The 24388-nt window shown below is 38.8% G+C and overlaps 4 protein-coding genes and 1 non-coding gene across 13 annotated transcripts; 3 read left to right on the top strand and 2 right to left on the bottom strand.

Annotated features, from left to right (window-relative positions):
• The first annotated feature begins 1101 nt into the window (after window positions 1-1101).
• On the top strand, window positions 1102-4371 carry LOC131322535 (uncharacterized). Of its 4 annotated transcripts, XM_058353887.1 has the most exons (6): window positions 1102-1230; window positions 2145-2282; window positions 2371-2416; window positions 3216-3335; window positions 3421-3570; window positions 3970-4371. In XM_058353887.1, exons 2-6 carry the CDS (start codon window positions 2149-2151, stop codon window positions 4033-4035), a joined length of 516 nt encoding a protein of 171 aa, XP_058209870.1. In that variant the 5' UTR covers window positions 1102-1230; window positions 2145-2148; the 3' UTR covers window positions 4036-4371. The 4 variants fall into 4 exon arrangements, with proteins under 4 accessions (XP_058209870.1, XP_058209871.1, XP_058209872.1 ...); XM_058353888.1 differs by having other exon boundaries at window positions 2145-2416; window positions 2508-3335; XM_058353889.1 differs by lacking the exons at window positions 1102-1230; window positions 2145-2282 and adding an exon at window positions 2508-2642 and having other exon boundaries at window positions 2366-2416; window positions 2730-3335.
• A 2031-nt stretch (window positions 4372-6402) lies between these two features.
• On the bottom strand, window positions 6403-7899 carry LOC131323710 (protein FAR1-RELATED SEQUENCE 5-like). Its single transcript, XM_058355556.1, has 2 exons — window positions 7804-7899; window positions 6403-7540 (listed from the first exon to the last, which is right to left on the bottom strand). Exon 2 carries the CDS (start codon window positions 7528-7530, stop codon window positions 6403-6405), a length of 1128 nt encoding a protein of 375 aa, XP_058211539.1. The 5' UTR covers window positions 7531-7540; window positions 7804-7899.
• A 2238-nt stretch (window positions 7900-10137) lies between these two features.
• Window positions 10138-16787, top strand: LOC131322534 (uncharacterized). Of its 2 annotated transcripts, XR_009198872.1 has the most exons (6): window positions 10138-11165; window positions 13381-13465; window positions 13578-13747; window positions 15035-15309; window positions 16107-16358; window positions 16520-16787. XR_009198872.1 is itself a non-coding variant. In XM_058353885.1 (5 exons), the coding sequence occupies exons 1-5, from the start codon at window positions 10790-10792 to the stop codon at window positions 16281-16283; spliced, it is 1083 nt and encodes a 360-aa protein (XP_058209868.1). In that variant the 5' UTR covers window positions 10138-10789; the 3' UTR covers window positions 16284-16787. The 2 variants fall into 2 exon arrangements, 1 of the variants encoding a protein (XP_058209868.1); XM_058353885.1 differs by having other exon boundaries at window positions 16107-16787.
• Window positions 16788-18617: 1830 nt separating this feature from the next.
• Window positions 18618-18721, bottom strand: LOC131324952 (small nucleolar RNA snoR100). The gene has a single exon (XR_009199533.1). It is a non-coding gene; the product is annotated as a small nucleolar RNA snoR100 (small nucleolar RNA).
• Window positions 18722-19521: 800 nt separating this feature from the next.
• Window positions 19522-22865, top strand: LOC131322533 (FT-interacting protein 1). Of its 5 annotated transcripts, none has more exons than XM_058353884.1 (2): window positions 19522-20066; window positions 20300-22865. In XM_058353884.1, the coding sequence occupies exon 2, from the start codon at window positions 20357-20359 to the stop codon at window positions 22727-22729; it is 2373 nt and encodes a 790-aa protein (XP_058209867.1). In that variant the 5' UTR covers window positions 19522-20066; window positions 20300-20356; the 3' UTR covers window positions 22730-22865. The 5 variants fall into 5 exon arrangements, with proteins under 5 accessions (XP_058209867.1, XP_058209865.1, XP_058209864.1 ...); XM_058353882.1 differs by having other exon boundaries at window positions 20277-22865; XM_058353881.1 differs by having other exon boundaries at window positions 20250-22865.
• The last annotated feature ends 1523 nt before the right edge of the window (window positions 22866-24388 follow it).

The raw sequence follows: 24388 nt of genomic DNA, 5'->3' as shown, positions 1-24388 counted from the left end.
TGTAGTTGATTATATCAACGGCTCACACCAATTTTTACTATGTATTGGAAGAATGGTGTCAAGTTACAACTGTTGCTTGAATCATGTATATTTAGAGCATCCACAGTGGAATAACTAAAAGTCAATAATCAAAAGTTGTCACATCATCTTTTGGTTATGTATTTAAGGGGTTGCTAAGGTTAGCAATGTAGAGGTCCACAATGATACAATCAAATTTGAATAACCAAAATTTGCCACATCATCTTTTCAATTTATAAAAATCAAAAAATTGTGAACATAGAAAATAATTTTTTTAAAATAGGTTTCAAACTAATAAAAACAGATTATTAGAAAAAGAGAAAATAGTTTTTTGAAAACTTTGATTTAAAAAAAAAACTTTTCGTGAAAAAGTTTTAAAAAAAAATAGTTTTCGAATAAAAGAATAGTTTTTGAATTTTTTTTTAAAAGAACAGTTTTTGAAAAAAAAATTCAATAAAAAAAGAACTGTTTTTGCCAAAAAAAAAAGTTTTGGGAAAAACAGTTTTAATAAAAAAACAGTTTTTGCAAAAAAATAGAAACTTCTTTTAAAAGTATTTTTTTTAGAAATATGTTGAAAATGGAAGAGAGATAAGGTTTTTGTGTTATGATGTTGTACTTGATTGAGGAAATGTAGGAACAACTAAATTTGATTATTGGCAAAAAGTTGTTAATTTTGATTATCCAATGGTCAAAATTTGATGAGTTGCTAAGAAGTTGCTAAATTTGATTATTCCACTGTGAGCTCTTTTTTGAGCAAATGTTGCTAAACTTAACAACATTTTAATTTTGATTATACCACTGTGGATGCTCTTATAACCTAAGGCTTACATCGTACAATTGCCCCAATATCCACATCTAGGCTTCTAGAGCTCTACCCCTGGTCCCCTGTAACTTGACTGGGCATATAAACACGCATCCGGCTCCCATGCCCCAATCCGGTTTTGGGGCATCATGCCCCCCTTTGTTTTTAAACCGTTGGATTTTCTTATCCAATCTCAGCCCTTGATCCATCCCCCCTCTCTTTCCTCTTAACCTTCTAAACCGGTTACTCCTCTCACACTCTTTCTATCTTCTGCGTCTTCTCTTCTTCTCACGCCCGAGCAGGACGCACGCCATGGCTATGTTCTCTTCCTCCTGTCCTCCGCCATAGCAGTCCCTCCACACCAACTCCTCCACAACATTTTCGGACGCTTCTCCACAGCATCACTTGAGGTACTTGCCCTCTCCCTCTTTCTCGCCAAAACACGCGCACACACAGTGTGGGTTGCGAAACCACCCCCCCCCCCCCCCCCCCCCCCCCCCCCCCCCCCCCCTCCTCTCTGTGGAGGGTTTCACATGGGTTGCTTGGAAAAATGGGGAAAGATTTAGGGTTTTGTGAAAATCAGGACAGATTTAAGGTTTTGTGAAAATAAAACTTTTGGGGCATTTAGCATCTTGGTTGGTCCCCATCTTTTCTTGCCTTGCTGTGTAAAAGAGTGAAGCAACTTCAGTGGACCATTTAAGAAGGTTCAACCGAGAATTGTATGCAACTATTCTTCCTTCCTGTATTCAAATGAGGAATTTCTCGAGCCACCAGGCCTCCTTTTGGAGCCCTTAGGCCTCTTCCTAATCCCCATCGGGGAACCGGGGAGAGGGCTCCTGCTTTCAAAAGACAAGTAGGACCCCATCCGCAGGGCCCGGATGATATTCAGTAAGCACTCCAAACCACCCAAACAGTCAGACCCTTCACTATGTTCTGTAGAAGGCTCTGTCACAATCACCTTCAACAAAAATCCCTTTTGATTTCCCTTTGCAACCCACTTGTCAGAATCCGTAACCATACAAATTTCGCAGCAATCTAATCCAATTACACAAACAAGACTACCGAAGTTTGACGCAGCAGACGATTTAATTTACCAAATCTATCTCCCCTCTGAGAATAATAGGGGCAATTGAGAGAACTTAAATTGACAGCAGAAATTTGGATATTCTACACCAAATGGAGATAACATCCAAAAGCAGCACAAAGTATATCAATTCCAACCACAAGAGACAAAAAAACAAAAAAACAGAGCACTAATTTATTATCCCATAACTCTCTTTTACAGTTTTATATTTTTTGTGCAATGTTTTGTATTGTTTTGTAGTGTTATGGCTCCACCAAAAAAGAAAACTAAGGGGAATGTGGTAGCAGTAGATAGCTGTAATGAAGAGTTGAAAGAAATTGATGAAGAATGCCGTAATGAAGTTCCGAAGCACCCTCGTAATCTATGGATATTTTTCTAGTATGTCTTTTTGCAACTTTGTGAATCTGTTAATGCAATGACATAGATTTGTGATATTGTAGTTTGATTTGTAATTTGTTGGTTGTAGCCAAGAACAATGCAAGTTGAAGGATGCTGATTCGTCAAAGCCAATGGTAACTATTTAATTTTTGCTATATGGGTGTTTACACTTACATGGATTTTGAACTTCTCAAGCTAGAATTTGTACTCTTTCAATAATTGTAGTCAATAGAGGAAATTTCTGAAAAGTGGAAAACTTTAGGAGACCATGCTAAGTGAAAGTACAAGAAAAAATCTATCAGGAGTTCTGAGAAATACAAAGAGCACAAAATTAAGCTTGATCTTCCAAAGGGTCCGAAGGTGGTAATAGTATCTATGTTCATTCATATGCTTTTCAGTTTTTATTGCTCTCGTGAAATTGATTAGAGTTGTTGATTTTGTGTTTAGAACACCTTTATTTCAAGGACTCAACTTAAGGAGGCTTATGATAGGATGCAAAAACTTGATCCGCTTCAAGTAGAGAGTGTAAAAGCGATGGGGTTTGGAGGTATCTTATAATTGAAATGTACGAAGTTAGATCGATCTCTTTGTGAGTGGTTGGTACGACATTTCGATCCTGTGTCTCTTTGCTTGCATGTGCATGGCAAGGACTGCATAAATACACCACTAGATGTGAACCACATTTTAGGATTGCCATGTGGTGGCCAGAGGGTGATCCTTGAAGGGGAATATACCAAAATTCATGAATTGTGTTTGAGGCATAAAGTAGGTGACCAAGGTTCTATATCTTTTGATCATTTACACAATTATTTGATGAACAACAAAAAGGACGACGATGACTTCAAGGTTTCATTTGTGTTGTACATAATGGGGACTATTCTATGTCCAACATCAGAATTTGGAGTCAATAAGCGTTTTCTCCATGCATTAAAGGACTTGTCCTCTGTAAGGGAGTTGGACTGGAGCCAATTTGTTCTTAAGTTTTTAGCCGAAGGCATTCAAAAGTATCAGAAAGGACGCAAAGTGATTCGGGGATGTCTATTGTTCCTAATGGTACATCTCTTAACTTTGTTTATTAAGTCAAAGTTTTTTTGAATATTGAATTGATTATGTATGTCAATCTTTGATTTTCCCACAGTTGTTTTACTTAGAACATTGCACGCCAGCTGAATATTTCACTTCCCAATGTGGTATGCGACCTTCACCCCGCCTCTCAGCTTGGGGAGATAAAGACATAAGGGAGAAAGCTTGCTGGTTCAATAAGACAAGAAAACGAAAAGGTGAAAAGGTAATGTGTAGCTGTTATTGACCAATGATGAATCCTTTTTGCAGCTACTATTGCTTCTTGGTGCTGCTATTTACTATTTGCTGCTGCTGACTGGTGTTGAAGTGGTAGCAGCTACCTACTGTTGGTGTTTTTTGGCTACTTATACTATTATATTGCTATTTTTCCATGAGGATCAGTTCTAGAAATGTGCATGTCATGTGGAATGGGACTGAATAATCTCATGTGGTTGCCATTTACCTGTCAAGATGTTATGTGCAGCACTTGAGCTTGAGTGCAGTCCAACAGTTCTGTTGTTACTGCTGAAGTTGTTTTGACTGTTGTGTTGCTACTGTTTGTTTTGATGCTGTTCGATTGTAGTTGATGCAATGAGAGATGGTTCTTTCCCATTTCTTATAATAGGTCAAAGTCATTATTGAAGATGGAGTTGGCAAGAGAGAGAATGATGAATCAAGGAAGGGAGGTTGACCATGATAAATCAATGGAGAATGACCAGGTTAAAAATCTAACTAGTATGGTAGAGAGAATGTCGAGCCTATTAGAAGAGACATTGGCCGCTATGCATGAGAAAGATCGTAAGCGTAAATATTCTATGACTAATGGAGGCATTAACAAGAAAGACACTCCATCTGCCTTGGAGGAACCCGATGTCAAAGGACATTTTAAAACTAAGAAGGCAAAATGCACTGAAAATGCATTATCGGATCAAATGACATCTCCTCTAAAGACAAACAAGGAAAAAGGTAAGGAGGAAGCTAAATTGAATGCTTCATCAAAGAAATTACGAAAGATGGCAGCTAATGTTCATGACTGGAGGTACTTACCATGAAAAAGAAAAAATATTACCACAGATTTACTTAACTAAAACTGGACATTCTTACCACAGATTTTGAAAGGAAAAAATATTATCACAGATTTTGGAAGGAAAAATAGTGACCGGAGGTACTTACCATGAAAAAGAACATACTTACCACGAATATAGGATGTACTTAACTAAAGCTGGACATTCTTACCACAGATTTTGAAAGGGAAAAATATTACCACAGATTTTGGAAGGAAAAAATAGTGTCTGGAGGTACTTACCATGAAAAAGAATATACTTACCACGAATACAGGATATACATAACTAAAATTGGATATTTTTACCACAGATTTTGGAAGGAAAAAAACTCTACTGAAGGTACTTATCATGACAAAGAACCTACTTACCACGAATGAAAGATGTTTATAACTAAAAACTGGACATTGTTTCCACGAATACTGGATGTTTTTACGATTACAAATGAAAGACGTTCCATGAAACAAAGGTTACGATTACATTTTCAAACTGCATACTACATTTTCAAACTGCATGCGATTACATTTACCCTTCAAAACCGTTGCCAGGAATTGTTGACCATCCTCCAGAGTTGCTGTCTAGGATTTGAGCCTGAACACTATTTGGATTTGTTGACCATCCAGCAGCCTGTATAGTTTAAAAGTTATAATAATTAGTGAATGGACAAATGGATATTAGTCTATTAAATGACTACATAATAAGAGACTTACCAAATTAGGTTCGACACTAGATTCACAACCATTGGCAGTGAATGATTGTGGGTAATATGCAGATGAGTCTCGCCCAGTAAATGATTGTGGATAATATGTAGATGAGTACCGCCCAGTAAATGATTGTTGGTGAACTATGCTCAAATCTGATTCATTCTCGTTGATGTTCTCCATATTGTTTGATACTAATTTCGGACATTTTGTTCGCGTATGACCAGGTAGTCTACAGTGGCCACATTTTCTTACCTTTAGGATAAAGTCCTTTGCCAAATTTTGGCTCCCTTTACGCTTGATAATGATGGGATCACCAATACCAAAATGCATAGATGTCCCCTCGACATTGTTCTCTTCTCCCGTCGCTTTTTGCTTGCTTTGAACATCTAATATATACAGCTCTCTCATTTTGAATGTCAACCTTGCGATTTCTTCTCTTGCCTCATCATTTGCATTGGTTGAGTGTGAAGCATAAAAAGCCATTTCGACACATGCAGTTGACAATGCACCATACCTTGTCGTTTGTGTTACCAATTCCGGCATCGGTGTGCGGCCATGAAGAGAGGAGGACTTGGCCATTTTTGTCCACCTTTGTGAGATCAGATAAGAGGAAATTTCTCTCAAGTGCTCCATTTTCATTACCGAAATCATATGACGACAAGGGAATCCAATTGACTCAAATTTCAAACAAAAGCATTTCATGATGCCTTCAGTTGGCTGATAGTATACTGACCACGTTGCATCCTCCTGTTGATATCGAGATAAGTAGTAAATCAGAAAATCTTCAATCTCAACTTTATCCACCCGAAACAATGATTGCTCTTTCTTAATTTCATCACGAAATTTCTTGAATATGGCTCGAGAAAATGTATCAGCTGCATGCTATTCAATGCGTTTCATGGCTGTAGAAAGAATGGGAGTACTATTCTCACTCTCTATTTGTGCCTTAGCCTCATTATGTCGAAGTTTAGCAAGAGCCCTATCATATGCTTGTACAAATTCAAAAAGCCGTAAACATAGTTTTAGGAATCAATTCATAAATGCGTTCATTCCCTCAACACGTTGTGTGCTTTTTGCTCCTGCAAAAAAAATACCTCGCAAGTACCCCTCAGCCCATAGGTGCCATTTTTTGTAAACCTCTATCGCCCAATTGTTTTCATGAAGATTATAGTTGTCCACAAGATTTGTCCATGCAATTTCAAACTCTTCTTCCGTTGGCATTGACATGCCTTTTTCAAAGTCACACAGGAATCCGGGAACATGGACATTACTCACAACATTCTTTTTCAAATGCTATTTGCATAAACGATGACGAGCATTAGGCAACACAGTTTTTATTGCTCTCCTCATGGCCTTATCTCCATCTGTCATTACTGACACTAGCATTTTTTCATTGCCCATGAAATCAAGAAACTTTTCCAATACCCATGTATAAGTCTCAGCAGTCTCAGCAGTCAACAATGCACACCCAAATATTGCAGTTTGGAAGTGACTATTGACTCCAGCTAGTATCACAAAAGGCTTCCCATAAGCATTCGTTCGATAAGTAGCATCAAATAGTAGCACGTCTCCAAAGCACAGGTAGTCTGTTAGAGATGTTGAATCTCTCCAAAACATATTATTTAACCGGTTTTGCTCATCCATGTCATACTTGTAATAGAACAAGGGGTCATATTCTGCTTTCGCACATAAATAGGCTAATGCACCTTCCGCGTCCCCATCCGCAACCTCTATTTTGCGTTGAGCTGTAAAATGATTATAAAGATCTTTTTGTGTGTATCCAACCTTGTCATATCCACCAGATTGTTGTGCGGCAAAATCCATAATATGACTTATTTTAATGCCAACTTTATGCATCGTATTGGCCGAGGCTTTATCAGGACTACGAACCTTCCTGTGGGAGCGGAGGAAAGGCACGCCCATAGGCCCTATCAAGTTATGGTTGTGGAGGCTTACAAAGTTAGCAACCACGTATTTGTTTGATTTTCGATCTAATTTGAGATGAAATATAGCAGGACATCCAACTCTAGTTAGTGCCATCGGCTCTTTATTTCGATCTTCTCTTTCCATATACTTAGCTTCTCGATATCCTTCTTTTGAGCAAACCCAATTCCTTGAAGTAACAATACCCTTATTGTCTTTGTGAATATTATCCTTTCGGACACTAAAGCCTTTCACTTTGGCATATGCATTATAGAATCTTTCTCCATCCTCATCCGAATCAAATGTCATTTCATAAACATTTTCTTCCGTTAATTCATCCAACCAATAATCGTCAAGTCCGTCATCAACACCATATCCGTCGTCATCGCTATGTCCATCATCATCACCATATCCATCATCATCGCTATGTCCGTCATCATCACTAGCGCCATCACTAATGTCTATCACTACATTCTTCCCTTTCAAACTGTCATCCATCTCTCTGAATCTGGTAAAATACGACCACAATCGGTGGTAAGTGTTTTCATATATAGTGGTAAAAATACAACACATTATAGAGATAATTCTAAATCTGCTCAAATACGATCATAGTTTGTGGTAAGTATTTTCATATATCGTGGTAATCAACTGATATACATTATGGTCATTTTTATCTTGACAAATCAACAACAAATTGCTAAAAATAATAAATTATGTTCAATATCTAAGAATAACAACTAAATAAAGACTACAGAATGAGGATAAACTTACTTGGTCAAATTCTTCAATTTATTGTTCTTGAAAGTTAGAGAGGTTCTTCAATATTCATTTCCTGAGACACGAAGGAATATGTGTGGAAAAGTGAAAATCAGATGGATAAGTTTAAGGAGTTTAAGGTAGGTAAGGAGGAATTTCGTATCTTTAATGATATAATTAATGTGGGGTAGGTAAGCATTTATTTCACAAGTTTGACAATAAGTGAATCATTTTCAAAAGTAAGTAAAGCCTTTACATAACGTAAGTACCAGCAAGAATTGTGGTATGTACACATATACCGTGAACAACCGAATATTGTGATGGTAACTAAACCCAGACGGCGTGATATAAATAGCCTGATTTGTGGTAAGTATGACATTAATGATAGGTTGGTACGAATTTATGTAACATAACTAATGCACCATAATGAAGGTAGTTAATACGGTAACTACCACAATAAATGTGATGTTAGTTAGTTCTACTTAATTTGTATTACCTTGTAATTAAAACATAATACCTTAATGATTAATAAAACTAAATGACGGATTGAATGGGTCATTAGAGATCAATAGTTAGTGGTTACTCTTACATTAGTCAATTGTATCAATCACTTATTGATTGCAACTAAGACTACTGGTAACTACTACTTCTACTAATAACATTGATCACTATTAACTTACATTAACCAATTCATTTTAGCCAAGTATATTAATACTCAATCATCACAATATCATTACTTATTAAATATGATCAATCAATTAAGCTTTCAGTCAAATGATTTTGACTAGTATAGTAGATTATAGAGATTAATCGCTACCCTATCACTAATTGAATAGTCTAATGTCAATTATAACTACTAATTGTTATAATATCACGTTAAACGATTGCTTACATCATTTCAAAGAAATTATTTAAATTTAATTAGGATATTATTACAATTATATGGTTTATATTTATTATTTTTTAAAATTTGTTGTAAGAAACATATAAACACAAAGTAAAATTTTAATAGAATATATTAACAACATTAATTGTAAGTTATTCAAAACAATAGATGAATAAATATTTTCTCAATAATATTTGTAAAGTACTTTTTAATTAAAAATAATTTAATGAAATATATTAACAACATGAATCTAAATTCAAGGCAATTTTTTGGCTTAAATATCTAGTTTTGAAAATTTCTTATAAAAAATTTGTTTACAAATTAAGTATTATTAAATTCATATTTTCACCAAATATTTGATAATCTATTACACAAATGATTAGAAAAATGACAAAAGATAGGGTAAATAGGACAAAAGTGGTGTGAACTTATAAATTTTCAATAATTAAAAAAATTCTTGCAAAAAGGTACATTTTTCCGCCAAAAAAATTTATTTTCCCGCAAAAAACCGGCTACCTAGAGAACAAGTTAGAGAGAGAAAGGGCAAAAACGTTAAAGTGTAGTCTTTTGTTGTGGTAAGTATACAATATTTTGTGGTAAGTGTCAACATAAACTGTGGTAAGTAGAACCAGTGTTCATGGTAAGTATAATGATGTTTTTTCTGAAAAAATGGGCAAAACCACCCTACTTTTTGGGAGTGGTTTTCATCCAACGACTGAGATTCATCCAAAACGTGATCTAAAGGCCCAGATTAAATGGGGGCATGATGCCCCAATACCACATTGGGGCATCATAGAAAATTTGTATAAACACCGAATCAAGTTTCCCAAACCCAACACATAGGACATGACCCAGTGCCGGTGTTAATGATAAAAAAATCACGTAAACACAATCATAAGGTACCTAATCGTGGTTTCAGTAACTTAATTATTGCTTATTTTACTTTTGAATCTTTTTTTTTCAAGAATAATATAAATAAATAAGTAAAGTAAATAACCAAGACTACCAAACATATCTTATTTTGTTTGGACAACAATGTGGCTCGTCAAGCACTAAGTCACATAATTTATATGTATGTGCAAATTTTAAAACATCTGCAAAGTATACTAAAATTTGCGACAGCAATGATTCAAAGCGCAAGGATATAGCAAGGTCTAGATACAGGGTTGGCTAAGGTAGGGAGCACCCAAGAATATGCTGATTGTTCGTAAATAGGGGCTGCTCTGCTGTCAAGCATTCTCTGCAAAGCGGGTATAGAGAGGTGATTTGGCCGTTTATCTTGATAATCGATGACTCATATGTTAGCCCAACAATGAACAATTTAGAATTATATACGCTTAAAATCAATTTGAGCTATCCGTATTGAGATGAACAGTTGGATCCACCCTGTCAATCATTGAATTTTGGAACCCGGATGGCAAAAGTGGGCCTCCCCTTACTCCAATCCATCGTGTCAAAAGCAGTTATCTTTATCCGCCCATAGTTTCGTTTGAGATCGCAACGTTTGTTCTCCACATCTGTCTCTCTCTCTTCTCTCTCTCTCTCATTGATCGACTTCCCTCGATTCTCTCTCGTAATCTTCTCTAACCTCTCTCTCGCGAATTTACTTGTCGTAATCTATCTTTCCATGCCAGCTTGGCCCATCAGACCCAAGTCGTTTTAACATTCCTTGCATACTAATCTAATGTGGTTTTTTTTCTTTTCAATTCCAACTATGTTGACTTGTTTTTTTTCCCTGATTTGCATTCTGGGTCGTCCAATTATTCCTTCCAATTCCCAAATTCTGAGCTTCTGATGTTATTGCTGTAAATCCAATCTTTTATTGACCATCCACACATACAATAGAAATCCTGACAAAACCAAATCTTTCTTCCCCCACTTTTTTTTTGTTTTGTTTTGTTTTGCTAATTGAATTCCTTGGTTTGTTGTAATGCGCACATTCCAATCTAGGGTTACCGATTATTTTTGTTCTATTGAGTTTTGGGTTCCTGGGTTTGTTTCAATTCATACATTCCAATCTGGGTTTGTGCTCGATTCGACAATAAGCGATTGATAACGAAATCTCTATTTTTTTCACACTTTTGGGTGTTCTAATTGCTGGGTTTGTCTCAAAATATGGTCACTGTCAATATTGGGATGCTCCATTATGTATTGGACCATGTGTACGGTGCATTTGTTCACAGAACAAAGATAAGCCCACCATTTTTCTCCAGGGGATGGGGTGGAACAAAGCTTGATCTTTTGGAGAGATTGATCAAGCAGCTGTTCCCTGAGGTTGAAGGACAGAACTGGCCTCCTGCTTTGGTTCAACCCATTTGGAGCACAGTTTGGGAAACTAAGACTGCTTGTCTAAGGGAAGGGGTCTTTAGGACTCCTTGTGATGAGCAAATTCTAAGTGCATTGCCCCCTGAATGTCATAATGCTAGGGTTGCTTTCCTTTTGCCGAAATTGGTGCCACCCGAAAAGATGGCTTGTGTGGTTCATCTGGCAGGTAAATTTGTAGCTTTTGCTTTGATTAATCTTGAAACTTAGGGTTGGTTATAGTTCAATTCATGGGTATTCAAAATTTGAGGCCCTATCTATTTGTCCAAGGCTTTAAGAGAAAATGTCTAAAGTTGTTTGTTTTGCTGTAGGTTTTTTGGATTAGCAAATTATAGGTTAGATTAGGATTGGGAACTTCTGTAATGTAAGACCCTGCATGGCACACACGGGCCATCGATCTTGACAATGAATGGTTGAGATATGATTTTTAATTATGGCCGGTTTACCAGTCACAATTGATTTTTGATTTGGACCGTTGATTGATGAAATTAACGGTTGTGTGCTGCCCTACAAGCGCACTACACGGCGGTGCACTAGGACTAATTCATGTGTGCATTGTGATAGGAGGAACAATGAGTTTTTCGTTTTTGTTTTTTTGCCTGCTTATTTGCTAGATGTTTTTACACATACCTCTATATACCATAAATCAGTGGCTAATATTTTGGTTTAACCGTTTAAGAAATTTTCTGGTTGCGTAAATGGTTATTAATTTGAACTTACGCTTGATGTATGCAAGCTTGAAATGGTAACCTCAAGCTGCTACCGAGAATTCAGGTGAATTGTTATAATACTTATATTCCTATTGAGAGTTGGGTTTAGATTGACAAACACGATTCAGTTGCCACTTGCTGCTTGGTCGCATTTGAAATAAGGTTGAGTTTTTCTCTGCTGTGGAAATTTCAGTCTTCTATCCTGCTAAATAAGGTGTTTGTCTGTTTTCCCCAAAGAAGTCTAATTTTGACACGTTTCATCATGTACTTGTAAGCTTGTCTGCAGTATTTTTGTTTGCCTCGTCAAAATCTAGTAAGCAGTTTGTTTTGGTACCAATGGAATCTAGCTTGCATATTGTCATGATGAATTTCCTATGTCTTCTGATTTCCTTTTTGAGTTGAGGAGGAAAATGAGGTAAAGAATAAATCTGACATTGGCAAAGAATAAATCTTTAAGTCTGCACAGTCTTAGATGTAGATATGTTGATCTAATTATGCTTTGGTGTGAATTTGGGGGTACTTATTGAGAAAAAGAAGAGAGTCATTTTGGGGGTAATCTGAGTGCTCACTGCTTTGACAACATTTCTTTTCATGGTCACTGCTTTATGTTAACTTAGTTCTGGTTGAACTCTTGTATGTTATCACTTTCCCCCTTCCAAGTTCAGCATCGTATTTCTCACTTGGTACCAAGCCTTAGCAAAGGTAGATGGTGAGTGCATTGAGATGTAGTGCCAGTAAGGATTATCCTTGAAAATAATTGCCATACAAACTCTTGGATTTTGTAACTATCTATTATAGTTGGGATTTAAGGCTCTTGTCAGTTGAGCTATATAGCCTAGCATTCAAAATGTTTGTTGTACAAACATCATTCTCTTTGAAGTACGAGGTTCATTCCTTGCATAGCATGTGAGGCAGGGAAGTGTATTGAAACAGGAATACCCAGACAAACACACATCATTTAGATAAAGCTCTCTGTTTTTCTTTATATCAAAACTCAACCAAATTGTCCTTAGGCTTTCAACTCAATTGATAAAAGAAGAAACCCTAAGTACTAGGAAATAAAGAAAAAGGAAACTATATAATTTTTAGAACCATTAATTCTTGTTGACCCAGCAAATATGAAAAAGGAAAATCAAGTCAACCAAAATCAAAGAACTAAATGGTCTAGACTACCTATTTCATAATTGCATGATTCCAAACAGAATAATTATTATCAAAATATCAAAAACTAAATATACGATTGTTATGTGTAACCGCTATCCTTCTAAAATCCCCATTTGTATCGGTATGTTACAGCTTGATAAACATCTGATTGGAAGTAAATTTGAACTTAGCCTTATTAGAGGCACAAGGAATATCATTCTTTTCCAAATACCAAGTGAAGAATTCGTTTTCCTTTCTGATTATGTTGCTTTCTTCCTTTGAAATTGATTATTGATGAATTTAGTGACATGTTAATGGTTAGTTTCGCATCTCTAAACTATTGTGGACCATTAAAACAAGATATTCCTTGCTAATTGCTCTAGTTGTTAAGTTTCACATGTTGATTGGTGATAAGACATGGTATATCTGTATCTGGGAGATCCTATGTCAATTATCCAGAGAAAGCAGTTTTAAATGGTTAAAAGTTGAAGTCGTTTTAATCTGAACAAAATTGTATGCCTTTTAATGCAGGTACTGGGGACCACACTTTTGAGCGGAGATTGCGTCTTGGAGGACCTTTATTGAAGGAAAACATAGCAACAATGGTTCTCGAGAGGTGAGAGCGAATTCCCAAAGTTGGCAGCTGCATGAAAGCGGAAGCAGAACTTTGGTGCATACTTTGCAAATCTTGTTAGTTTCTGATTCAAAGTGATTTCTACCTTTTGCAGTCCTTTTTACGGAAAAAGGCGTCCCATGCTTCAGCATGGTGCAAAACTCTTGTGCGTAAGTGACTTGCTTTTACTAGGAAGAGCTACCATTGAAGAGGCCCGCAGCCTTCTGTATTGGTTAGACACTGAGGAAGGGTATGGCAAGATGGGTGTTTGTGGACTTAGCATGGGTAAAACTTAAACCTTATCTTTGGTTGTGGTCTTGTTGATTGCCGTTTTAAGTACTACGTTCCTAAATGAGAGAATACTACTTGTTTCATTGGTTGCGCTTAGTTCAGTCCAAACTGAGATTAGTTCATCGAACGAAAATTATTTTTTAGCTTGACCATTCATGAGCCAAGAGAGAAAAGAGGATAGGAAAAGTTCACATCAAATGAATATCTTCAGTTTTCTGGTTTGAAGTATATGAAAGCAGAGGCCCTTTAGAAACAAGGATCTTATATACAAGAAGTAAAATGTAGCAATAAGTGGATTTGCTTTACCAAAAAAGAAAAAGTGGATTTGAAGGTACACTTTCGCCTTTAGGGTACACTTTTACCTTTTTACTAGGCGTCAATCCTCTTGCAATCTCTAACATGAGTTTACGAAACTCCAAAGAAGACTAGTTGTGTTCACGTAATGGAATATTGTGTTTTCCAAACTTTTGTTGGCCTATGTGGGATTTTGGGTGCTGTGTTCAGTAAACTTGACTTTTTATTGTCACTCTAGTGGAGGCTCTCTCTATCTCGCATAAGGACTTCGAGTTGCATTTCACATGGGCTTCCCAGAATAATATATTTAGCGTTGATTATTTCTTACCTATTTTAGACTTTTCTCATCTCTCTATGGATAGCTGTGCAATTATGTTCATCCTCAGTTTTTGTTAGGGTAACCGTACCCACATCTAGTGAGATATGTTCCAAATTTTGTGTCAATGATCAAAATCAATCATTTTGCAAGAAATGATGTGTTTGGAGATACTCAACTTAATCGAATATCGGTAATTACTTGGTCGAAAAATCCAATTATTGGGTCAAGAACGGAATGGAGCAGAATTGGAGTGTTTGGATCAACTACTTAATTTCCAATATTAAATTGAGTTGCATTTTTACAGGCAATTATTTTTTACAAAATTAACGTAGTTTTGAATCTTCTGATCATCGAAACAAGACCCACGATATACCTCACCAAATGCAGGTAAGGTTAACTCTCACCAAAGGTGAGAGTGAACAAAATTGTTCTCTCCTTTATGCGGATACCCTGGATTTCCTCCTTATATATGTGTACTGTTTCTTTGAATACAATATTTGTTTTCAATTTTTCATGTGGGAAAAGAGAAATAGAAAAGAGCTTGACAGAGAAATAGGAAATCTGTGACACTATCATGTCAGCATATGTGCGAGTGAAACCTTGTTTTCTTTCTTCTCTCTTTTTTTGGTATTTTTTATTTTCTTAGCTTCTTGCTTCTATGGGATTAGGGGGAGTACATGCTGCTATGGTTGGTTCATTACACCCTACGCCGGTTGCTACTCTCCCATTTCTTTCTCCGCACTCTGCTGTTGTGGCATTTTGTGAAGGGATATTAAAGCATGCCACTGCATGGGAGGCATTAAGAGAAGATCTCGCAGTGCAGAAGGCTGCAATGACACTCGAGGAAGTGAGAGAGAGATTGCGACATGTATTATCTCTCACAGATGTCACTCGATTTCCAATCCCAAAAAATCCCAATGCTTGCATATTCGTTGCTGCCACTGTGAGTTCACTGTTAACTACACTGGTATTTCCTTAAGAAGAACAAGACTTTGGGAGGGTCATTTTCTGCTTTTTAATTTGACGTCATGATGGGCAAGATCTTTTTCATGACCTTTATACTATTCTTTTTGCTCTTTTTTTACTAAGTAAAGCTAGGCTTTTCTTGTTTTCCAGCAGATTAGATTTGAATTTTGTTAGTCATCATCTAACACATCCAAAGCAAAAAAAACTTTTCTGAAGATCTAGACGATGATAAAAAAAAAACAAGAGATTGGACTTAAGATTGTGTACACTAAGTCCTTTTCCTCTTTTGACATTGAATGTAGTGCTATAAACTTGTATCTTCTGACATGGTCTACTCACTCAGCTATGTAGTCTTTGGCTCTCTGGTTAAGCCATGTTGATGGTGGATATCAAATTTATATTCTTGTATTGTGAATGGATTTTACGCCGTCTATTTGGTATATGCTGGAGTCAATTGAGACCTACTTATATGCATATATAACAAACCAAACCAAACAGAGCCTTAAGTCCCAATGAATTGGGGTTGGCTTCATATATCCCTTCATAAGTATGCTCAAATCTGTCAGCTTCCTTTTTTCCAGCACAAGTTTTCGTTTAAGTATGGCTCTCCCGACCTTACGTAGTGATTATTGATTGCGCAAACGGTTTAACTAAATTCCATAGATGAGATGAGGACTTGTGCTTCCAGCCATTTATCATCAATTCTCTACTAGATTTGGCATTTCTTTATATTTCTAACCAATTGAACTCTGATGTTTCTTCTTTTCATTCCAGGATGACGGGTACATCCCAAAACACTCGGTGTTGGAGCTTCAAAGAGCTTGGCCTGGCTCAGAAGTGAGATGGGTTAACGGTGGGCATGTCTCGTCCTTCCTTCTTCGCAACGGTGAGTTCAGAAAAGCAATTGTTGATGGTCTCAACAGATTACAGTGGAAGGAGTCTTCTTTGTGATGGGCACAACACTTGAATGGGAGACGCTCCTTTTCTGCAAAGGACTCCATGCTAAACACCCCGAGGGATTGTACTGTAAGAAGCATGAGTGATCGTACTATCATTATTGAACCTGGCATCTGCAAAGGAATTGGCCTTACTCGATTAGAGATTGATTCCATGTAATGCTAGCAACAACTTTCTTGCTTATAGTGTAATCTTCCAGGATGTCACGCATGGATTCGTTGGATTTGCAGATAAGGAGGCAGACCCTGGAGCTGGGGATAATCGCCCGCCTCTGTCGTAAATTGTTGGTATTTTTCTTCATTTCAAATCCTCATTAGACCTGTGCGGTGGGACTAATACTGATGTACGTGAAACACCACACGAAGGTTAGAAACAAAAGGGGAGCTTATATCCTTGTTTACCTCATTTATGTGTTACTGATTCAAACTTTTCTCAACTTTTGGGGAAGAATGTACACTAATTTGTTTAACCCATAAATTGCTGAAGTTTTTAACACCACATCTTTTGTTCTGTGTTATTTTATTTTTAGCTTATCTATGGACTACGGTTTTGGAGAAAATATTGGTGTGTCTACCTGCGTCGAAATTATTAACCATTGGTCTGCCAGTTGAGATGAAAACCCATTAATCTTGGCCAAATGGGACACAACCCAATTGGTTAACAATTAGGTTTAGAATTAAGTCATGGCTCAAGCCCATCTTGATATGGGCCAGATTCTCATGTGCAGCCCCCGTGCTCAAGGCCGGCTCTGAGATTTTGGAGGCCGAAGACGATCTTTGAAAATGAGGCCTTTAATATCATATCACTTAAACGTGTAATTCCTTTTTCGTCAGTTCGTTGGGTTTGTTTGCAATGGGAATTATCGTTTAAGGGGAAAAGATGCATCCATGTTAATGATGCACTCATTACATCGAATAATTTTCCCAGAGATTAGCGATCCCGACAAAAGATGCATCCATGTTAATGATGCACTCACCACACCGAATAATTTTCCTAGAGATTAGAGATCCCGATGTCCCGTGATCCAACTGTATTTTCGTTTTTTTTTTTTTCCTCCATTCTATTTTTACTAGGCCTTATGTAAAATATATTCATAGGTTTAAAAATGGGCCCTATAGCAACACATATATACTGGGTACTAAAAACAAGTGTAAACCCTAGTTTTTGGAGATTTGTAGGAGGCTTAAGGCTTGCGCCTCATGGGCCTTAGCCTAGAGCCGGCCATGTCCGTGCTGCCTCTTGTCCGGCTCCCCAACGGAGAAGGACATTTTGGTTACGGCTAAAGAGGATTGTCACATGCTGGTTGCCTCCTCCAGCCTTCTTGGGCTTAGCAGAAGATAAGTTGATAGCTCTTGTACGGATTACCAAATTTACTGATGTGGGTTTTTTTACCAGTCAGGTTGTAGTTGGTTTTTGTTAGCAGGGCCCTTTGCTCACACTTCAATCACTGTACTATAAGAAAATTAACTATAGCATAATGTAGCAACAAAAAGAATGGAAACCAAAACAAAATGGAGAGAGAGAGAGAGAGAGAGAGAGAGAGAGAGAGAGAGAGAGAGAGAGAGAGAGAGAGTTTTCATAACGTCTATAATGCTCTGTCCAATTCAATTTGCTGGTAACTCTGAACGACCATGGTTTATGAGTTCACTTTTAGACTGCTTCAGATCAGAGGGAGACTTGAGTCTTTGGGTAAAATCACGTGGGGCTATAGTGTAGTTTCCCGTTTCAATTCGGTCCAGTTTGATAACCCTCTTCATCCATGGGATAGGATTAGCAAGCTCATGGGTGTAGAGGGTCGGACTATGACTCCATTAGACTGGGCATAATCCTGAACAAAACAAACGATGGTTTGAAACTTTGAATGAAGACTATGGACTTGTTACCCCCTATCGTTATCAATCCTATCCTAATTCCACCGTCTTATTAATCCCACCGTTTCTAGGCAGGTTATTAAATGGGACCTTACCGAACAAAGGCTGGTGCACCCGGCAAACACAATATTGGATTTCAAACTTAACACTGGATTTCTTGTAAGGTCATATGAGCACTTATAGACGGCTTCAGATCGGAGGGAGACTCGAGTCTTTGGGTAAAACCACATGGGCACTAGCGCAGTTTCCCATTTCAATTGGCCGCCATTTGATGAACCTCTCCACCTGTGAAGAGGGTCGGACTACAGAGCCAGTTGGACAGGGCATAGTCCTACAACAACAACAATAACAGAATTTATGTAGTTCCCAATCATCGGGGGTATAGGCGGGAGAGGATTGGAGACAGACCTAACCTTTGGCAATATGTACAAAGTGGCTGCTTTCAGAATACCACTGAAACAATGGTGCTGCAGCCCCCAAATCAAAGCCAAATGGCATCAGAGAGGGCAGGCCTAGAGACCCAATTCAATTTATGTGCACATTACCATTCTTCCTTCATTGATAGTCTAGAGCATCGGTATGCACAATTGGACGGGGCATAGTCCTAAACGCTGGTTTGGATGAAATCTATGGATTTGTAATCCCTGGGACCATTTCTAGACAGGTTATCAAACGAAACCTTACCGAACAAGGCGGGTGCACCCGGCAAACATAATACTCGGATTTCAAACAAAATTCACATTCCAATCCCTAGTTTTCTGAGTTACGTCTGGAGAAAGTATCAAGAGATGAGCAATGTGATGGAAATTTTGAACACAACTCTTATCCATGAGAATCTAACAGCTGCTAATGTGCCTTGGACTCTGAAGTTAGCTAATTTCCAAGGATCCGGATTCTCTACAATGTAACTGCATAGAGGCCTTGTAGTCCCATTTCGATCGTTCATCTTAGCAATTAATGGGCCGGATTTTAAAAGACATCTTGGAAGGAACAATCTAATCATTAAAAACACTTTTGGACGGCTAAGATTACACAGACCGCTGAGAAGCCTAATTCAATCTCCAAAGCCCATGTCAATAAAGTTCATTTTTGGAAGCAGAAAGCAGAAATGGTAGATGGAAAATAAAAAATTAAAAAGAGAATAAAGAAGGAGAATAAAGGACAAAAGCATCTTTACAGGCATCATGTATTGTCATATGCTCTACCAAGCTTTTCTCTGTATTAGCTTTTGCTTTTCTTTGAGCTCCACTGTAGTGCTTTTGCTCTTCAAAGTTCTGTCTTTCAACATCACCTTCTTCCCTTCACATAACCTCTGCTTGTTAAAGGTAACTAAATGGTCACAACTGGGCAAAAACAAGTGCTGAAGTTCAAATATAATGACAAGATAACCCTTTTGCCAAAATAAAATATAACCCAGAAAGAGGGAAGAATCTGGGAAAGCCGAAACGCAGAGAAATTTCGATGGTCGAAAAGACTACTTTTGTCCTACAGAGTGGGGCATCGGGCATCTTGTACTGAAAACTGGTATTTTTTTGGGAACTAAGCCACTTGTTTGTTCTTCTATGCTTAACGCGTATAAACAAAGCAAATCACTTTTCCTTCTAGACGCTTTCCGGTAGTTATCGCAATTCCATCTTGCCACTTAAAATCTTCAGCATCCACTTGTTTTGATGATTAAATATTATTGCAGCAACAGAAAATGGAACGGTACCTGAAGCCTGTGAACGAATATGTGTCGGCATCCTTGTGCCAAGCACTGGGGAGATAATTTCATCCGAGCTTTCTTGACGAATCCATTTTTAACAGTCCACAAAAACCAGAAGCCCGTCTTAACCAGCCTCGAAATTGCAAGAGCATCGAAGAAAGTGGGCACCGGAGTGAGACTTCATAATCACAAAAGATAAAGGTAAAGAGTTCATGGCCCTTACATAGTCAACCAAAAAAGAGTGATTATGAAAAAGAAAGGTTTTACTTGTAAAGTACTAAGTTTCTTTGATTCTTTCCTTCCATATGTTGTCATGAGTGAATGGTCTTGACAGTCTATTACCTCACCCCACCACATTTTGTGAAATTAATTTGTTAGGTGCAGATAATCTAGCTTCTCATGTTCCTGCAGTAGCTCAAACTGCATTTCCACAGATAGCAGAGTTCTTAGAAAGGAGGCCAAAAACAAGTGCATATACCACCCACCCAACCATGCATCCACAAGCAACACCAAACCACCAAGATGACTTCAAACTGAAGGACACCCACCCCAAGCTCGGGGAGCGGTGGCCACATGGAGGTATCCGGGGCGGAGGCGGGTGGATTAGTAGCGACAGGGCGACAAGCACCTATGATCTCGTCGAACAGATGTACTATCTTTATGTCAGAGTTGTTAAAGGCAAAGATCTTCCGGTAAACCCAGTAACCGGAAGCTGCGACCCCTACGTAGAAGTGAAGCTGGGGAACTACAGAGGGAAAACTAAACACTTTGAGAAGAGAACGAATCCTGAATGGAACCAGGTTTTCGCCTTCTCAAAAGACAAGATTCAGTCTTCGGTTCTGGAAGTTTACCTCAGAGACAGGGAGATGGTGGGGAGAGATGATTACGTCGGGAAGGTGGTGTTCGACATGAACGAGGTGCCTACTAGGGTCCCGCCGGATAGCCCCCTGGCACCTCAATGGTATAGACTAGAGGACCGACAAGGGCAAAGCAAGGTGAGAGGAGACATCATGCTTGCAGTTTGGATGGGTACACAAGCAGATGAAGCCTTCCCGGAGGCATGGCATTCGGACGCCGCTTCAGTCCAAGGAGAAGGCGTTTTCAGCGTCAGATCGAAGGTTTACGTTTCGCCTAAACTTTGGTACCTCAGAGTCAACGTAATCGAAGCACAAGACGTGGAAACACCGGACAAAACCCAGCTCCCGCAGGTCTTCGTCAAGGCTCAAGTCGGAAACCAGATACTGAAAACCAAGTTGTGTCCAACCAGAACAACCAGTCCTTTCTGGAACGAGGATCTAATCTTTGTTGCAGCAGAGCCTTTCGAAGAGCAGCTGGTGCTCACGGTTGAAAACAAAGCGAGCCTGTCCAAAGATGAGCTGGTGGGGAGGGTGAGCTTGCCACTGACCACGTTCGAGAAGCGATTGGACCACCGACCGGTTCATTCTCGGTGGTTCAACCTCGAAAGATTTGGATTCGGCGCGTTGGAGGGAGACAGGAGGCATGAGCTCAAGTTTGCAACCAGGATTCATCTCAGAGCCTGTCTCGAGGGCGCTTACCATGTACTAGACGAATCCACTATGTACGTAAGTGACACCCGGCCCACTGCTCGGCAGCTGTGGAAGCAGCCCATAGGAATCCTTGAAGTAGGCATCTTGAGCGCGCAGGGACTTCTGCCGATGAAGACAAAGGACAGAACTACGGACGCTTACTGTGTGGCGAAATATGGGTTGAAGTGGGTGAGAACCAGAACTATTCTCGACAGCTTCAATCCAAAGTGGAACGAGCAGTACACATGGGAGGTTTATGATCCTTGCACAGTGATCACTTTGGGAGTTTTCGATAACCGTCACTTGGGAGGAGCTGAGAGATCTGCAGCTGCAAAGGACTCGAGAATCGGAAAGGTAAGAATCCGGCTTTCAACCTTGGAAACGGATCGGATATACACTCACTCTTACCCACTTATTGTCCTACAAACGTCCGGACTGAAGAAGATGGGCGAACTCCAATTAGCCTTCCGGTTCACTTGCTTGTCTCTGGCAAACATAATATATCTCTATGGGCACCCCTTGCTCCCCAAAATGCACTATCTCCATCCTTTCACTGTGAGCCAGTTAGACACTTTGAGGTATCAGGCGATGATCATTGTGGGGGCGAGGCTTGGCCGAGCAGAGCCTCCTCTGACGAAAGAAGTTGTGGAATACATGTTGGATGTGGATTCTCACATGTGGAGCATGAGAAGAAGCAAGGCCAACTTTTTCCGGATCGTTTCGCTGTTTTCGGGAATAATGTCTATGAGCAGATGGCTAGGTGAAGTGTCCCATTGGAAGAATCCGGTCACTTCAGTTCTAGTCCATGTCCTACTTTTCATTTTGATCTGCTACCCAGAATTGATACTCCCGACGGTCTTCCTTTACATGTTTATAATAGGACTGTGGAATTTTCGGTTCAGGCCAAGACATCCTCCACATATGGATACTAAACTCTCATGGGCAGAAGCAGTTCACCCGGACGAACTGGATGAAGAGTTTGACACGTTCCCCACGTCAAAACAACAAGATATAGTGCGGATGAGGTATGATAGGATTCGAAGCGTTGCTGGAAGGATTCAGACGGTGGTGGGAGACATGGCAACACAGGGGGAGAGATTTCAGTCTCTCCTTAGCTGGAGAGACCCTAGAGCAACCAGTCTGTTCGTAATTTTGTGCCTTATCGTGGCAGTGGCGCTCTACGTGACACCGTTTAAGATCGTGGTTTTGGTCGCGGGTTTGTTTTTTCTACGGCACCCCAGGTTTCGAAGCAAATTGCCATCAGTCCCCAGCAACTTCTTCAGGAGATTGCCGGCTCGAGCTGATAGCATGCTTTGAGAGGGTATATAACATAAAAAGCGGTTTCCTTCTTGTTCTGAATACCGTTTATAATTCTGTATCTTCGAACATCTAGTCCTTATTGTATTCATCTGGCTTTACTGGTATTAATTTCCAGAGTTTGTTTGCACTGTATTAATATTTCAAGCACCAGACTCCCATGGCTAAATGCTTCCAAAATTCCAATAGTAACAGCTCGATCGTTCCACATTGCATCTCCTTATGGAAACTTTTCGCGGGCACTTATGTAACCTGAACAGCAGCTACACAATGGTAAGAGACTCACAGGACAATCGATACTTTGGATTTTGAGTAGCTATGTAGACTAGGATGGTAAACCTCGCCTAATTCGACATCTGCTTGAACTCCCGGTCTACTTGTAAAATAACAAAAAACCAACATAGGGAGAGTTCCCTCACCCTAGAATAGTTGAAATCCCTAACAATTGAGAGACAATTGTATGAGACAGAAAGACAGTACATGCAACTGTTTTTGGTGTTTTTTTACCTTTGATAGAAGCACAGTTGATCTATTTTCCTTCGTCGGGTGCCTAATAAACTGAGAATTCCAAGTATAAACTTGCAGGTCTTGCAGGTTTGCACAAAAGACTGGAGAGAGAAGAGAGGATAACGAGCGGGAGGATATCGCCACAAGCTAAAGTCTCTATGGTCACGCCTAGGGGCAGATCGCCACGCCTGGTCGCCCCCTCCATTCCCTTTTCCTTAGCAAAAAAACAAAGTCTATACAACAGTACAAAGCTCAATAGTCTGCACTCTGCATGCAGAAACTAAACACTTTACATGAGCAAGCTAATTAAATTCAAACCATGGTAAGACAATAAAAATGACATTCCCATTGCATACGGGTATCATGGCCAAAAGGATATGAACAAATAAGGTCTTCCACAGACCATACCTGCTGTTCAGGAAGAAAAAAACTGCATTCTGAGGCCTATAGTCCTATACCTACTTGTAGCAATTTAGCTTCGCAAACAACATATCTAATCCATGTTGCTTGTATTGTGAAGCTATCCAGCATGCTCAACTTCGGTATAGTTTGAATCACGTAATGGAACAATTTCCTAGGAATTCCAAAACAAATATGAGTATGACAGATAATAGAAATCATGAAATCCATAAATATTCAACAATATATATTGAGAAAGGGAAGGGGAGAAAAAGAGTGAATGCGTCGTTGAAGTGAACAAGAAATTCAATTCATTCATTCTAGAAAATAAGACAGATTATCGAAGAGACAGTCTTTAACAAAGGCTTATAAACAGATCTATAAAGGACGCAAACTTACCAAAATGTATTAGCGTTTTGCGGAGCGGAAAACATCTAGTTGTGGAATCAAGGTGACAAACATTGCTCTATTTTGGGCAACACCAAAATGCTTAAGCTGAAATCATCAGCAACCAGCAATATTAGCATGGAGAAGAAAGCGAATCAATGTAATCATAGTTTCCAAAAGCCAAAGAGACACATGAGATCTCATGTGCCTACTAGTAATCCCGACACAATCATTTCATAGTCTCTTCGTAGAATTTCTTTCAACTATTCATGGCGACAAAAAATAGATACTCTTCTATAACGGCAAAAAGGGTCGATGCTAAATTTATGTGCATTAAAATCAGAAACTCAGACTAATGCCACTGAG

This window comes from Rhododendron vialii, chromosome 4a (genome assembly GCF_030253575.1).
Source record: "Rhododendron vialii isolate Sample 1 chromosome 4a, ASM3025357v1".
NCBI lineage: Eukaryota > Viridiplantae > Streptophyta > Magnoliopsida > Ericales > Ericaceae > Rhododendron > Rhododendron vialii.
Note: the sequence above shows the minus strand (reverse complement) of the source record. Positions and strands in the feature narration are given on the sequence as shown.

Bases quoted from the DNA above. Each gene is read 5' to 3' on its own strand.
- LOC131322535 (XM_058353887.1), top strand. From the start codon at position 2,149: ATGGCTCCACCAAAAAAGAAAACTAAGGGGAATGTGGTAGCAGTAGAT. The intron at 3,336-3,420 runs GTACATCTCTTA...ATTTTCCCACAG, and splicing joins GATGTCTATTGTTCCTAATG to TTGTTTTACTTAGAACATTG. The intron at 3,571-3,969 runs GTAATGTGTAGC...TTCTTATAATAG, and splicing joins GAAAACGAAAAGGTGAAAAG to GTCAAAGTCATTATTGAAGA.
- LOC131323710 (XM_058355556.1), bottom strand. From the start codon at position 7,530: ATGGATGACAGTTTGAAAGGGAAGAATGTAGTGATAGACATTAGTGAT.
- LOC131322534 (XM_058353885.1), top strand. From the start codon at position 10,790: ATGGTCACTGTCAATATTGGGATGCTCCATTATGTATTGGACCATGTG. The intron at 13,466-13,577 runs GTGAGAGCGAAT...TACCTTTTGCAG, and splicing joins GCAACAATGGTTCTCGAGAG to TCCTTTTTACGGAAAAAGGC. The intron at 15,310-16,106 runs GTGAGTTCACTG...TTTTCATTCCAG, and splicing joins GCATATTCGTTGCTGCCACT to GATGACGGGTACATCCCAAA.
- LOC131322533 (XM_058353884.1), top strand. From the start codon at position 20,357: ATGCATCCACAAGCAACACCAAACCACCAAGATGACTTCAAACTGAAG.